Source organism: Trachymyrmex cornetzi, unplaced genomic scaffold, assembly GCF_001594075.2.
Source record: "Trachymyrmex cornetzi isolate Tcor2-1 unplaced genomic scaffold, Tcor1.1 scaffold607, whole genome shotgun sequence".
NCBI classification, from domain to species: domain Eukaryota; kingdom Metazoa; phylum Arthropoda; class Insecta; order Hymenoptera; family Formicidae; genus Trachymyrmex; species Trachymyrmex cornetzi.
The window spans coordinates 886962-902334 of record NW_017299923.1 but is presented as its reverse complement, the minus strand read 5'-3'; the positions used below and the strand labels follow the sequence as shown (position 1 = coordinate 902334).

At 37.2% G+C, this 15373-nt stretch overlaps 1 protein-coding gene across 2 annotated transcripts in view; it reads left to right on the top strand.

Annotated features, from left to right (window-relative positions):
* The window catches only part of L (zinc finger protein Lobe), a 122264-nt gene extending 109163 nt beyond the window's left edge, over window positions 1–13101 (top strand). For both annotated transcript variants that reach the window (XM_018516007.1, XM_018516008.1), the window contains 4 exons: window positions 7045–8854; window positions 9744–10829; window positions 11585–11809; window positions 12231–13101. In XM_018516007.1, the coding sequence (XP_018371509.1) occupies window positions 7045–8854; window positions 9744–10829; window positions 11585–11809; window positions 12231–12593 (3484 nt within the window). In that variant the 3' untranslated portion in view covers window positions 12594–13101. The remainder of the gene's footprint in view (window positions 1–7044; window positions 8855–9743; window positions 10830–11584; window positions 11810–12230) is intronic.
* Window positions 13102–15373: the final 2272 nt, after the last annotated feature.

Genomic DNA, 15373 nt, shown 5'->3' with positions numbered 1-15373 from the left:
TAACGTGTACACTCTTTCCTGTACGCACGCATGTACGTACGCACGCACGCTCGCTCGCTCGGCATTGAATCGTCCTGTGCGTATTGAAATGCTAAGCTGACCCCGCGCGCGAAGCACCTTTTTCTAACTTGACACACGTGCGTATATGCACGCGTGTGCGCGCTCGTATATACGCGGGGCCCCGGGTGAGCGGACAGGTAGGACGTATAGGTGTTACAGGACAACAGGTAGAACATTAGTCAAGTGCCTCGTTGCCGCTCGTCCGCCTTCGCCGGCAGTTAAAGTCGCGCTCGCGACCGATAAATCCCCGCGCGAATCCATTCGTCATCAGCTTTCCTTCATGCGAACAAACCGAAATTCGAAATTTCGCGATCGATCAGAGCAACGAATTTATACTATAAATTAATTTAAATCGCCAACTTTCGATAGATTCGATTTTTATTTTTATATTTTACTTATAACTGTGCGTTATTAATCCGAGAATAGTCATCTGGGATAGTTTTATGCCTCAGCAGCGAGAATAGGTGGTACATGTTGTAAAATATATTGTTTAACATATTGTCTTTCTTTTTTTAATAACTATTCTTTACGAACCTTTAAATCTGCAATTCCATTAAAAAGCCGCAATAAAAAAGCGTTATATTAGTTAAAATTGTTATTTTTTTAGAAATATCGTCGCAATAAGCTTAACGTGTTTATTCGTTTAATTTTTTTTAATTATTGCTTTTACATTTTTTTTTTTTTTTTTCAAAAAATTGTGAATCATAAAATCACGTATCCATGATGTCCTCAAACATTAATAAATCAATAAACAATCAATAATATGTGTTTTTTATTGGTATATATAAAAACCTCAAGTGATCGTTTACATATAAATAAATCAAATGACTATTCTCGGTTTAATTAAAATTAACGATAAAGAAACGATCGATCGCTTTCTACGGAAAGAATGATTTTATTCAAGTGTCTAAAAATTTAGATACAGATCTGGAAATAATTTTTTTGGATCATCAAGAAAATTATGTAGAAAATTTAAGCATGTGTGTAAGCAATGCTGCAAAAAGTTTTGATATTTTAGCAACCTGCTTAAACATCCGACATAATAATTTTGATAGTGCAATAAAATTATTTACTTTCAGATTTGTATCTCTATAGCTAAATTTTTAGATAGTTCAACAAAACCGTTATCTTTCCATGTAAAAACTTTTTGTATCTATTTATAGACTTCTTTCTTTTCTGAAGCTTTCCGACTGGAAATATTCTAGTAAAGTCCTAACAAGTCTTTGCTCCTCACTTGTCAGCCGCTATTATAATCGCACAGCCAGATCTTTACGCCACGTCTCTATTCGTCCTCCCACCTTAACTGTCGGTTTGGGTGACCCAACAAAAGGGTGAAAATCTCCGTGGTTCTCACGTCAAGTGTTCAGCGCGAGAGAGATCTGATCTCGGCTCTTAACCGAGACTTTTGCTTATGACAGATTGCAAACACGCAACAATGTATCATTTCGATCGTATCATTATACCTTCTCGAGGATAATTTCCAATAAGGTTAAAACATTAGAAATCTATTCATACGGTTTGAAAAACGAAATCTAATCCAGCAACACGTTGGGAACAAATTATCTTATTTGTTACACATTTTTAATTTTTAAAATTTTCTTTTTCCACAAACTTTTCAAGAAAAAGTATATCGTTCCCTTTCTTCAAAAGTGGCACAACTAAAAAAATTAAGTTCTTCAAAAAAAGGGAAAACTATTTTTCAACTTGACAAAAAATTGATTAGTTAAATATCCACAAAAAGAATATATTCTTAACATAATAATCAAATGTCATTTTTGTTATTTGTCATTTTATTTTCGTTTCACAACCCTTAAAAACCATCCTTTTTAAGATGTGACAATTTTTATGATTTTTTTTTTGTGGAATTAAGTTAGTTCCATGGTGTAATAAAGAAGAGGTGTGCTCGTGAGGTACACCAAATTTAACGCTTTTCTTGTTATATATTCAATGAAGATAGAACGCACATTAGCGCTGATTAGCGCTGAAAGCGCGCTCTCGAATCGCAGGTATCAGATACACTTAGGCTGCTTTCCTTTTAGAGGACACACTCGACACAAACATAATTTTATCTTATTTGATATTCAATGAATGATAAAGATAGAACGATAATTGTGTTGACTGTGTCTCCTAAAAGGAAAGCAGCCTTACTAGATGGCAGTTCAATATGTGACACTTGCAACGCCACAATTGCATTTGGGATGTATCTCTTAAGAAAGAGGGATAATTTGTGATTATGGTCTTAATTTGGGATAAAATTTGGGACGCGTTATAAAAAGGGATAAAAGGTTAAAATTTGGGCTTGTCTCTCCCAATTTGGAACGGTTGGTCACTAGAAAATGTATAGGCAATCGAACTATAGACAATAATATATTTAGGCAAATGTGACTTTGTTTCTGAAATTTTTACTTGTGCGCAAAAGTGCTTGCATATAAGCAATCGAGCTGTGGGCAATAATTCATGTAGACAATAATACATGTAGGCAATAATACATATATGTAGACAAATGTGACTTTGTTTCTGAAATTTTTAGTTGTGCGCAAAAGTGAATTTAGGCAAACGATGCTGTAGGCAATCAATATGTAAGCAAACGGGATCCTCCCGATACAAACCTGAAAATAATTTTGTTGATTTATCAAAATAATTTTGTAGGACGTTCAAATTAATTGTTTAAAGTGTCAACACTTTTTACAGCACTACTCTTCATGTTTAAAATTTCTATATAATTATTTTGATAATCCAACAAAATTATTTTTAAATTTCTGACTAATTTTTCAATAATTTCTATCTAAATTTTTAGTTATTTCGACAAAATCGTTCTATTCATGTAGACATAAATTGTGATAAATGATATTAATCATTTCAAAAAACCAATAAAAAAAATATACAAGTCGAGATTAGATGATTTATAGAACAAACGACTTTGTGTATTTGAATCTTTACAAAACAAATGTTTCGAGATTAATGAAAGTAGAAATCGAGACCGTTGTTGCACCCACGAATCACCACGACAGGATGATTCTTTGAACTGTCGAGGGTGGAGTTTAACGGACCATTTATTTCCATTTCCTTGCAGCACCCCAAACGCATCTTCTTCTTCTTATGTAATGGCTGCTCGCCATTACTTGAATTTTACATTCTTGCAAGGATTAAACAGTCAAATCATTACAAAAGTTCTATGTCACTTTCTTTCTATGGCTAAATAGTTTTTGGCATTGCAATTATAATAAGTAATTATAACCCTTACGCACGTAATTATTGTTTAATTTCTCTCTTTTGGTACATTTCTCTAACAATTTTATCAATGTAATTGAAAAAAATCCGATACCCAAAGGGTTCAATATTTATTTTAATTTCATCACTTTAATTTATAATTTAACGAAATTATCATATCTAAAGTATGTGAAAGACAAAGAGATAGTGTAGTAGAGAGGAAAAGTAAGAAGAAACGTGTTTTTATAAACATATGAATGCGTCCGAAGTGAATACCCGCACTTAGTAAATGTTAAACTAAATTTCTCAGTCAGATTTAACATTTTTGGGGATAAATTATTTTATATTATTATATTTTAGTTAAATTAATAACATTACTAAATATGGCGACCTATAAGAACGACTAAAAATAACTAAAATTAGGAATAACTCGAAATTACGAATTTAACAATAATGAAAAAGTAACAATACCAATAAACATCGGCAGAGGGATATATACTCCGCGTTTGAATGTCCTACCATTCTAATGTCATCTCCCATCGCCTCGTCGAAGGTAACACGTCGGCGAAACGCCATATAATATCGGCATCAAAACAGAAATACGCGACTAATATTTAATACAGGCTCGTCACTGATGCAGACTCATCGTTGATCCATTCTCTTCGTTAAGCGAGCACGACGCTTTTGAGTCGTTCTTTTTCAGCTTGCTTTTTTTTTTTACTTTTTTCCCCATTTTTATTTCTCCTCGCATCGTCATCAGTCGCGCTTGGTCGGCCGCGAAACGATATGCTCGATAATAGGACAGCCGCGGTTCACCCGGGCGATAATCCTGGTGGCGCATGAATAATTCAGGCGCAAAGTGCAGGAGTAAATTCGCCGTCTGTCTTCGTTTCAGCGTGCCGAGACAGCTCGCTTGACCATCGCACCTCCGCCGTTCGCCTCTTCGTTCGGACCTCGCGGACCCGATCTCGCCTTAAACGCCCGCAGATTCAGTTTTCCGCCACACTGCCGGCCTGGACATACACACTAGCCACAGAATGAATTATTCATTAGCCGGGTCTACCGCGAAAATCGCCGGAGTTGTTACACAGACTCGACCCGTTCAAAATCTTCGCGTTCTCTCGATGTTATATATTCAATATCGGCGTTATAAATACATCGATGTACGGCTTTACATATATATATCGATGTGCTCTTCTTGTTACAATAAATAAAATGTCGTTTTTTTATCGTAGAGATTTAAGACTCGTCCATTCCGCGTGAGCCTCGAAAATAATTACTCTAAACTCGATATGTTCGGAATATCTATATTTATTCATACCGGTCCTAATAGAAAAACACATCTTTGGTACACGTATCTTCAACGAAGTGAATTGTGATAAAAATATGACACGAGATAGATCCGTAGCTGATGAAAATTTTTCACAGTTCATCGAAACCTTAATTCTGCAAAAAACATGATAAATAAACTCGCGGACCGTATTAGTTTTAGTCGTATTTATTCTTATCAATTGGCGATCGCGTCTAACGAAGAGACTGAGGTCGATGGTTTGAAATAATATAAATTATTTTTCTCATTTGTTCACCGAAGGTTTGCAAACAATACTTTTGTTTTACCTTGTTTTTGTGACATTACGAAAATCCTGTTTAATTAAAAAAAGAATTGCACAGATTGAAAATAATAGTTAATATCCAGAGTAAGAAGTAACTTATAAGTTAGAATTACCTTTTCTCAATAATTGTAATTTGATTTTGTTCCTTTTTCCGTCTACACTGAGAGAAAAACTGTTTGGTATTTGTAACTATAATTATATATTATTATAGGTAATTATAATTATGACTACTATAGTATTAATAACTATAAACACAGTTCTATATCAATCAATATATATTAATCAATACAAGAACTTTAATTAAATGTCTATTACGGTCAGAGCTAGATCTTCGTTGCTTTAAAATAATTCAATCTTGAATTACTAATATATACTATATATGTACTTGCATATATACCATATTGTAGTCTTTTTCTAACTGCGCGCCGAATTGTTTTTCCGGACTAAATAAACGCAATTAAAACTACTCTAGTAATCGCGAATTAAATTGACAAGACAAGCAATTTTAATGATTCGATGCTACCATCAAGCATCATATATTATAAAGATGTTAATATATTAAAACTGTTAATAAATTTATTGCGAAAAATATTACCTCGGCCGGGACTTGAACCCGGATCTCTTGTAAACCGTACGAGCGTCCTGAGCCATTAGACTACTGGCTCCTTTTTTCCTAATTTCTGTGACAAGTAAAAGAGAGTGATTTTTTTTTTCAAATTCACTACAGTCTTATTTTTTTAAATGAAAAAGTTAAATAAATTAGAAATTTTTTTTTATTTATATTTTTTATGGATGTGTTAATTTCGTCATTTTGTTCCCATACCTACGTGGGTAAGATGATTTTCAATAATGGATAAGATGACGAAAAGTTAATTTTCAAAAAATAAAAATGTCCCCTTAATTCTCTATATAAAACTCGTATAGTTGTCACATTGAGAAAAATGTCCTGTCTAAACCAACAAAAAAATCCAGCAAGAATGGCGTTTTAGTGAAATCAAATATAGAATTCCTGGTTTCATAATCAGAAATTTGATTCAGTCTCATCAAAATATCATTCTTGTTGGTGCTTTTTGTTGCTTTAATTGGAACATTTTTCTCAGCTATTTATAATTACCATGATCATCACTATGTTTTTCTCTGAGTGTGGATGCAACGCTAATACGTCAAAGAATAAGCGTTTCATTAATGGAACGCTTAATTAGCGTTCGAGGGGGGAAAATTTTCATACAAGTTGCAACGAGCTTCATCCGTCCATCTTTATTAAGTTTTTCGCATTGTGCTCTTAACAGAATCGCCGTCGTTTAATTCTTTCCGTTAGATACGGACTTGTCGATCGCATCGCTGATAAAATCCAATCAGATATTAAACGCCAGTACCCCGCTTCGAATTGGCTTGAAGTTACCGAATCGCCGATAAATTAACATCATTGATCACATCCTACGATATTATTAAAGATCGCCGCGCTATCCGATAGCTTTATGTCCAACTTCCGCGGTGAAAATCGAAATATCTTCACGAAGCGAATCTATTTTCAAGTGTGATTGACAGCGCGGTGTTCCTGATGAGCCTTAATATACATGGACTCGTCACGTATTACAGGAAATAGAATTTCCTGAATTAGATCCCCGATCTGTACAACGAAAGGCAATTTAGCGGTTTAAAGATAAGTTGGTCTATAGCACCGGTCATCTATTCCAAGAATGGTATTTGACGATCGGATATTAGTATTGTATAGAAAACGGTTAAGTTAGTTTTAAAATAGAGAAGAGACCACGCTATATACCATTTTTTGTTTCGCTTTTAAAATACATTGATAAATTAATGGACAGATGGATAAATACCATTTTATTAAGTACTAGGTACATCATCTTTAAAATCTGTAAAAGTGTTATTCTCAATTTGTACGGTTAATAAATTTTTGGTGAAGTGTTTTCTAATACGTATAAATATATAAAGAACACATTCATGATTATTTGAAATAGAATGTATCCATGTAACATATTTTCAAAATAATTAAAAATTTATGAAAAAATGACAGATTATTATTACATACAGTAATTTAGAATTTTCTTGACAATTTAGTGCATCCTTAAGTACAACGCTGCTTTGATTACGTTTACTATTACGAATTTTCGAACATAAGAATGTTCCGTTTCTCCAGCGATCACCTGAAAATCCACTTGAAGACACACGACACCCAAAGGCCTTACCAATGCACGGCTTGCACGAGAGGCTATAGCTCAGCCGCTGCCTTGACATCGCACATGCAATCTCACAAGAAGCATCACCAGTCATCGTCTTCTCAATCAGCTGGCAAGGACGTCGATTACGGTAGGAGAAGTGTCTCCTCGCACAGCACGTCATCACCGCCGGTACCGTCGTCGCCGTCGCCGTCGTTGAATCTCAGTCTGAATTCGAGGAATGTCCTGAAGACGTCGCAGGGTACTGGTAGTACTTCTACTACACCGATTCTCAACTCACCCCTGAAACTCGCTTGCATGTACTGCACCCGAGATTCGTTCAGCTGCATGCAGCAGCTGCAGATGCACGTACGCACGATGCATCAGGCAATCCTTAGCGGCGCGGAGAGTTTGGCGCGACCACCGTCGCCGAGCAGAACGTCGAACGAGCAGCAAACAGTGTTCTGCTCGCGCGACAAGTCCGATCGTCAGGACGGCTCAAAGGACCCACGCTCAGATCGGAAATACCCACCCGAGGAAAGAGCCGATAGGCCTGCAGGCGAACGAGACCACTACGAGAACGCGTTTACCTGCGACCAATGTACTATGAAATTCTCCACTCTGGCCTGCTTGCGCGATCATTCGCTGTCGATACACCGAGTGGACAGTGGTTTCAGCGCGACAATGGTGATATGCCCGTTGTGTGGTATTCCGTGCACTTCAACAGCAGCCTATGCCGAGCACTATGTTCTCCAACACTGCGAAAATCGTCGCCCTGCGCAGACAACTAGTATAGATTATAGTGAAACGAAACTGAACGGCGTTTACAACAGTACCCCAGCGAGAGACTCCAGAATGCCGAGAAGCAGAGATACCCCGGAAGCCGCTGATCTCACAAATAAACGTCCGACCCGGTCATCCGCGGACGCCGCTGGTAGCTATACCGCTGACACTCTGTTATGCGGCCAATGCGACGCCGCACTGAAGGATTTCGAATCCTTTCGCGAACACGTGGCTAGGCACCTGCAGGCCGACCACCGTAATCAGGAGATGTCCAACAGGCAACATTTGTGCCCCAAGTGCGAGACGGTTTTCCCGTCTCGTGAAGACATGCTGGCCCATCTGACCAAGCATTACCTAGGACAGATCAGCAAAGAATTCGTATGCGGCGCCTGTAAGAAGTTCTACCCGCATCCAGATCAGCTTCAAAGACACTTGCTGGAAGCTCATGCGCATCATCTGTACCGTTGCGCTCTGTGTCGGGACACGTTCGACTCCAAGGTAGCGATACAGGTGCACTTTGCAGTCAAGCACAGCCAAGAGTGTCGGATCTATCGATGTAGTGTATGTACGTTGTCCAACAACGAAAACTCGCCACCGGGAACAAACGCGGCTCACGGCGACAACAGGAGCTTCTTTAGAAGCGAAGCCGAGATGGCGGCCCATGTGCGTAACGTGCATGCGCCTCCTCCCGTCGTTCCCTCCTTAACGAACAATAGTCCTATCAGAGCAACAACAAGAAGTCCAGCTTCGACGCCTGGTATTATCACAACGCGCTGCGTCTTTTGCGGAACCTGCTGCAGTTCAGAACTTGAACTTCAGCTTCACCTGGCCAGTCACTCGGCCAGTCTTTATAGATGTCCCATTTGTAGAGAAGGTTTCGCGGTGGAGTTCCTGTTGGATCGACATGTCGCTCAGGTTCATCATCAGACAACGCAAGATCACCAAGTGCCGTCAGTTAGAAACAGGGAGAACGGACGCGTTCATCGACCGACCAGAAATCAGGATGAAGTAAGTCTTGTTGCGATAAAAAAAAATGTTGGAAAAAATGTGTCGAATTTAATAGAAACCGCATGTCGCAAACGATCCATTCCAATTTTTTTGTTAATTTAACAAAAAATGAATATATTAGAATTTAGCATTCAGATTATCAAGCTGAACATCGAGCCGCGAGCCAAGCCTGTGTCCACATTCAAAGATTTGATGTGAATTTGTATTCATTTCGATAATGTGGATGTAGGATCTTTGAATATGAATGCACAGGCTCAAGTCCGTCCAGACTCGATAGTCTGGACGTACCCTTGGAAAGTTATACGAATATTATGTAAGGGAATAAATAGAAAAAAAGGTAATATTGATACAGTTTGTAAACAAAACGTGGAAGCATTTTTTTTTTCAAAAAATTTACATTTATAATATGTTAAATTAACACGTATTTCGTTTATTTGTTTTAGAATTTATATTTTGAAACACATTTTTATGTTACTTGTTTACTTACTCATAAATTGTGTCAAAGGCTTTATTATAGTGTTTTAAAAAGCTATTGACACCAGCTATTAGAAAAAGCTATTGACACCAGCTATTAGATTCTGAAATAAAAAATAAGATGTTACATTTAAAAAAATTGATTTGATCTTGACCTGACCTCGGTGATGCCACCGAAGATTAAATTGATGAGGTCAATAGAGAGAATAGATCATTTTAAACCCACCACTTTTGTATGAAACATTTTTCTCAGAAATGCTTATTTTTTAAGATGGTTTAAGGGGTTCGGGATTTTTTGTACACCTTGAATATTAAGAAGGAATTCTTTCCTTCTGTAATACAAAGATATTCTATACGTATAATTAAAAAGTATTCATAAGATTGTTCGCAAAATGATTTTCTTCCTAAATCCTAGACAAAATCTCTGAAGAGGGGCCGTTCACCAGCTTCAAGCAACAATAACTCCCTGAATCAGCGCGACAATAACAACAAACGTTCGAATTATGGTACTTCCGGTCAGCAATGCGAACTCTGCGAACGCGGTGAATTCGCAAACGAGGCCGAGCTGCAAGCACATAAAAAACTAGCTCATACGCCCCCCAAGCTATCCAACAAGGCTCTATCTACCTTGAGCATGACGTGTGGATATTGTGGCGAAGTTTGTCGCTCGCGAAACGAGCTGGAATCTCACACGAGGATTCAACACGCATCTAACGAGTCCAGTGGACGTCACAAATGCAATATCTGCGACGAAGTATGCCCGTCCGGCGCGAATCTGGCCGAGCACAAGCTCCAGAAGCATTGCAAGATCCAGCTGAGCGACACGTGCGTGGTGTGTCGTGGTTGTCTCACGTCGGAAAGTCAGTTTCTGGACCACGTGCAGAGACACAGCCTGGATAATGTGGATCCGCAACAACGACTGGACAATACGTTGCCTCATCTGCCCGCTCCATGCGTTGTTTGTCGGCAGACCTTGATCAGCGATTTGGAATGTCGTCTGCACGCGCGGCATCACCTACGAACGTCCTCAAGTTTGCGCAGTGCCGGTTCCAGCCCGACTAGTCCTGGTGGTGATAAAGGTCAAAATCAAGGTTGCTGTCTCTGCTTGCGCGACTTTGCAGCCGAGGACTTTGTCAATCTACCACCCAATCCTGCCAGTACAAGCGGACAGCTGCTCAGAGTCTGTAAACCGTGTTACATGCGACACTCTCAGGGACTGCCTATTCTGAACTCGACGACCTATGAACATAGGGCGAAATACGAGACGACTTGGCTCGCGAGCAAGGACGGCCAGTGGGACGAAACTAAGGATAAGTGGGAGCACGAGAGAGGACTCAAAGTAGAGGACCGATCCAGGAACGGAGGAAACGCGAATAAGAAAAGGTGCGAAGATTGCGGGGTGAAGTTTGAAGATTTCGAAGAAGCAGAGAAGCACAGGATCACCGATCACGAAAAAGCTGTCAGCGGTGGCTCGAATACCTACACCTGCATACAGTGTCAAGTTAGTATAGAATATTTTACGTAATTTTAACAAGAGTTGGATGATGTAATATAAAATCTGAGACATGCCAATAAAAACATTCAATTTTCACTTTGTTGAAATAATGATAATAAAGAAACGTCAAAAAATAAAAAATGTATTATTAATTAATTAAAATATTTCTACATTACATATTTATATTTTTTTTAAATCTGTATAAGATTTTCGCCGCAAAGCATTAAAACGTTACTTCGGCAAGATTTGATAAGTTTATGTGTTAAAAGCTGAAATTTTGAAGGTGAATATTTCCATTTCAGCATCACTAGGATCTTTGAAATTTTAACCATATATAGATAAAATTATTTTAAACAAAATATCCAAATTTCACAAAAATCTGTAGAAACTCAATTTCTCGGAGAAATACTTTAAAGTAAAGAATTTGTGTCCGACTTTTTTTTCACACGAAGTGAAGTTTACCCTCCCCCTATCTAGAGACAAGGTGAAACATCATGTAAAACGAGACTCACCTCATACTGAAATATTAGTACCTTCTGTTTAAAAATTGCATACCATTCATAAAAATTTTGTTAAGATCTTTTTAATTGACAATATACGACGGAAGAGGTCGATAATCTTGACTTCCTTGAGGATCAAGATCACTCAAAGGTCATTTGAAGTTGACTGTGTAAACGGAAAGTTTTACTCAATAATGTTCTTAAAATTATATCTTCAAGAATGTGAATATAGTTTTCAAGGTAAAATACTAAAATTCTTAGGTGTCATTTTCAACTGAAGCCAAGATTCAGCAACACGTGAGGAAAAAACATTTGGAGGCATCCGGAAAAGCTTCCTTGGAGGCTTTACGTTGTCACTTGTGCTTATTCGAGGCCGCCAGTCCTATGCAGCTACAAATTCACTTAATAGAGCACACTTTCGCCGGTTGTGCCGCTCTTAGCTGTTACATCTGCCAGTCGCTCTTCACAACTCCCATTGGTCTTCAGGTAATTTAACCGTCTATTGATATATCTCAAACGTAAAGTAATAGTTATTCACTCATGTTTGTGATCGTGAGCTCTTAGAGCGTGTCGTGTCCAAAAGTTAAGTTTTTATTGATAAACTCTTTTTGTCAATAACTTTTTAAGGAGCGACGGCTAAAATTTGTCCAAAGTCACTCAGGGTCATGACCTTGACAATATATGTCAAGGTCAAGGTCATTGCAAAGTAGTTCCCTATACTGCATAATTAATAAAGTTCTTATTGAAGATTTAAATAAGAAAAATTATAAGTTTTTTTCGCCTTCAACAAAAAAAATTTCAACTAGATAACAACTTTTGCCAAAGAGTTATTCAGATATCATATAGCAAACCAGGAATTTATTATTTCATCTTTTTATTCATGCACAAACAATGCATCTGTTCGCAGAATCATATGCTGCAAGAACACGGACTAGACGCGAGACCGTACGATTGCTCCAAGTGCACACTCAAATTCTTCTTCAGCGCGGAACTGGATCACCACGTACTGACCTTTCACCGTCCGGGAGAAGAGATCCACCCTTCGTCAGTCGAGAGCGCTCATGAGACCAAGACTCGCGAGCCGAAGAAGCGCAACGACGATGTAACGGTGAAGGAGGAAGTAGTGCAAGGCGGTAAGGAAAAGGAGGAAGAGGAGGAGGAGGAAGTGGACGTGGATCAGGTGGGGCATCACGAAGAGGCTGAACGAAATGAACAGAAACTGAAGATAGAAGTAGACAACGAGGCGACATCCGGCAGGATGGAATCGTGACTTTCTTCAGTCAGCGTTACATTTCGTTCCATTTTAGGATTAATTGATTATTAATAATTGATTATTCAATTATTAAGTTTGCTACCATCATTTTAAGCCTCATTTACAATAATCGCGCAGGCTTCGTCGTATATTGTGAGTAGTAATGCCGCAGGAAAATTTATCACATGTCATGAAAATGTCGCTAGATGAGTATGTTCGACAGCAAAAAAATACACAAAAAACCAACTAGCAACACAGGAAATTGTCAATGATCGTTGACAAACTTCTGCCGCCAAACTAGCTGTGTTTTGATTGGCTGAGTTTATGCGATATGCTTGTCACAGTCGCAAAAAATTGAAATTGGCTCAATTCTATACAATATGAATTTTTGCAACTCGCAATCGTATAATTAGAAAAAAAACAGCACTTCTCCAAAATTCTCATACGACAGTCTGTACGGCTATTGTAAACGAGGCTTTAAAAGACGGATATTCTTTACAACGAAGTCTCGTAAATATCGACTTGCGGACAGGCCTGATGAAGTTCGATACAGTATTAATTAAGAATATTATCGGGGAAAATTGCCGTTCTTATAATTATTCCAAATGGTTGGTTTCTTACATATCGGTAAGAAAACTTCGATATAATTCGTTACACGATATAAGATTGCTTTTTTAACATTTTTTTCTCAGATCTTTATATCAATTTGGTGTTTAGACGCCGAATATCCACATTTTCAAGAAACATAGATTTATTTATGCTTATGATTGTGATTGTAGAAATACAACATGCAAGTTGTTATTGTTTTTCTTTTCTGAATACTTCGATGAATGAGAGAGAGAGAGAGAGAGAGATTTGGCTGCTCGACCAACTGCCAAAGTTAAAGCAATCATAATGTACATTTTAGACCCAATTAAACTAACATTACTTTGAGCGAGATTTAAAACTCTCTTTCTTTAATGCCGAGAGAGATAGATAAGGACAGAGTTTTAAGCCTTACTTAAAGTCAAAGTAACATGTTGGTGCAATCGGGTTTTAAATGTATGTATGTACACTTATATACATATGTATATATCAGTACTAAACTTGTTAAATTTATATTATATATATGTTACTGTCTAAACTTTGAAAACTGAAAGAAAGAAATTTTTTCAATGCGTGCCACATCAACAAGAATATCAACAAGAATATAATATCAATGTTATTTCACACCTTCAACAATATAAATATAGTACATGTTACATACATAACAGTTATATAGTTGAATGTGTATATGAAATGATTACATTGAAGTTATATTACTATAAGTTGACGTTTATTAAGATGCTAGATATTGACGCACAAAATCGATTTTTAATCTGTTCATAAACGCAAAACATTTCAGTCTGTCTTGATAGACAAATTCTTTTCATTTACAGTATACTCTTAGAAAAGTTGTTTGTAGAAAAGTTTTGAAAATCGAAGTTATAAAAAAGATATTAAATTATTAAGTACATTAAATTCTCCATTTCTTTTATTTTTATACATATAATATTACGTTTGTAACATTAAACGCAAATATATAATAGATATTAATATTAAACGTTAATATTGAACGTTTTATGGTATTGTTTTGTTAATTTCTAATTGTGTTCCATATATGTGAAACGATTGTTTGACGATTAATTACAATTGATTTGTTATAATGGGTGTTGAACTCGATAAGATAATAATCTCTATCTTCGTGAACAAAATTTGTAAATATTACGCAAATAACAAAATATATATTATAAATATTCCATCAATTTATATTAACGATGCATAAGCGATAAGATGATCGATATTTAAGAGCAGATGCAATAACCTGTCCATTAGACATATAATAATAAATAATAGTTCTGTATGAAGTAAGTTATTGTTTCGGAAATCGTACTGTATGTACAGTAACTTGTCCATTAGGCATATATAACCTCTAATAAGATAATTATATACGAATAAATTATTGTTCTAAATTGGTCTAATCGTCTATCTTTTCCTAAATTATTTCACGTCTTTGGTCATGACAATTTGATTGATAAATAATTAGAAAATGCACGCAAAAAGAAAATTGCGTACTATGATTTCCCGTAAAAGGAAACGGAACTCTGGTGGAAATAAATCGCTGAAATCGATCTATGTCAATTGACCTATTTCAGTATAAATTATTAGGAGCGTGGCGATCGTTTCTTGTTGCCATCGCTTAATACGGTACTTACGCTTCTTCTAGCATATGTTCTGTGAGGTGCCACTCACGGCGCGATTCCAGACAACGGCGCTATTGTCAGATACGGTCGAATTCAATAACTCGTCGATTTTTCTTGCAAGCGAATCAAACCTTTCTTGGACGTTGGTAAACTCATCCTTATGGTTGTCGTTCGGTACAACCAATCGGAAAACAGGATTCCGATGGATTTTGCATCGGACTCCTGTTTTCTGATTGGTTGCAGAAAGTCGTACGACGCAAATCGGATGCAGGGTGAATCCAGCATAAGGCTTAAGCCTTAAACACAATAGGCACAGGCAACAGGGAATAACGAGCCGTCCAATCAGAGCTCTGGGATATAATATCGAACTTGCACATCAGAGCTCTGATTGGATGGCTCGTTATTCCCTGTTGCGCCTGTGCTTATTATGTTTAAGCCTTTATTGTGAGGAGCCCCTAAGCGTATATGAGAGTTTTGCGATTCGAACGCCACCTACCGAGCACCACCAATACCAATTCAGAAACCTGATTTTGACCACACTTTTCAAAGCTTAGTTCGGCCTCCTATTCTCTATAC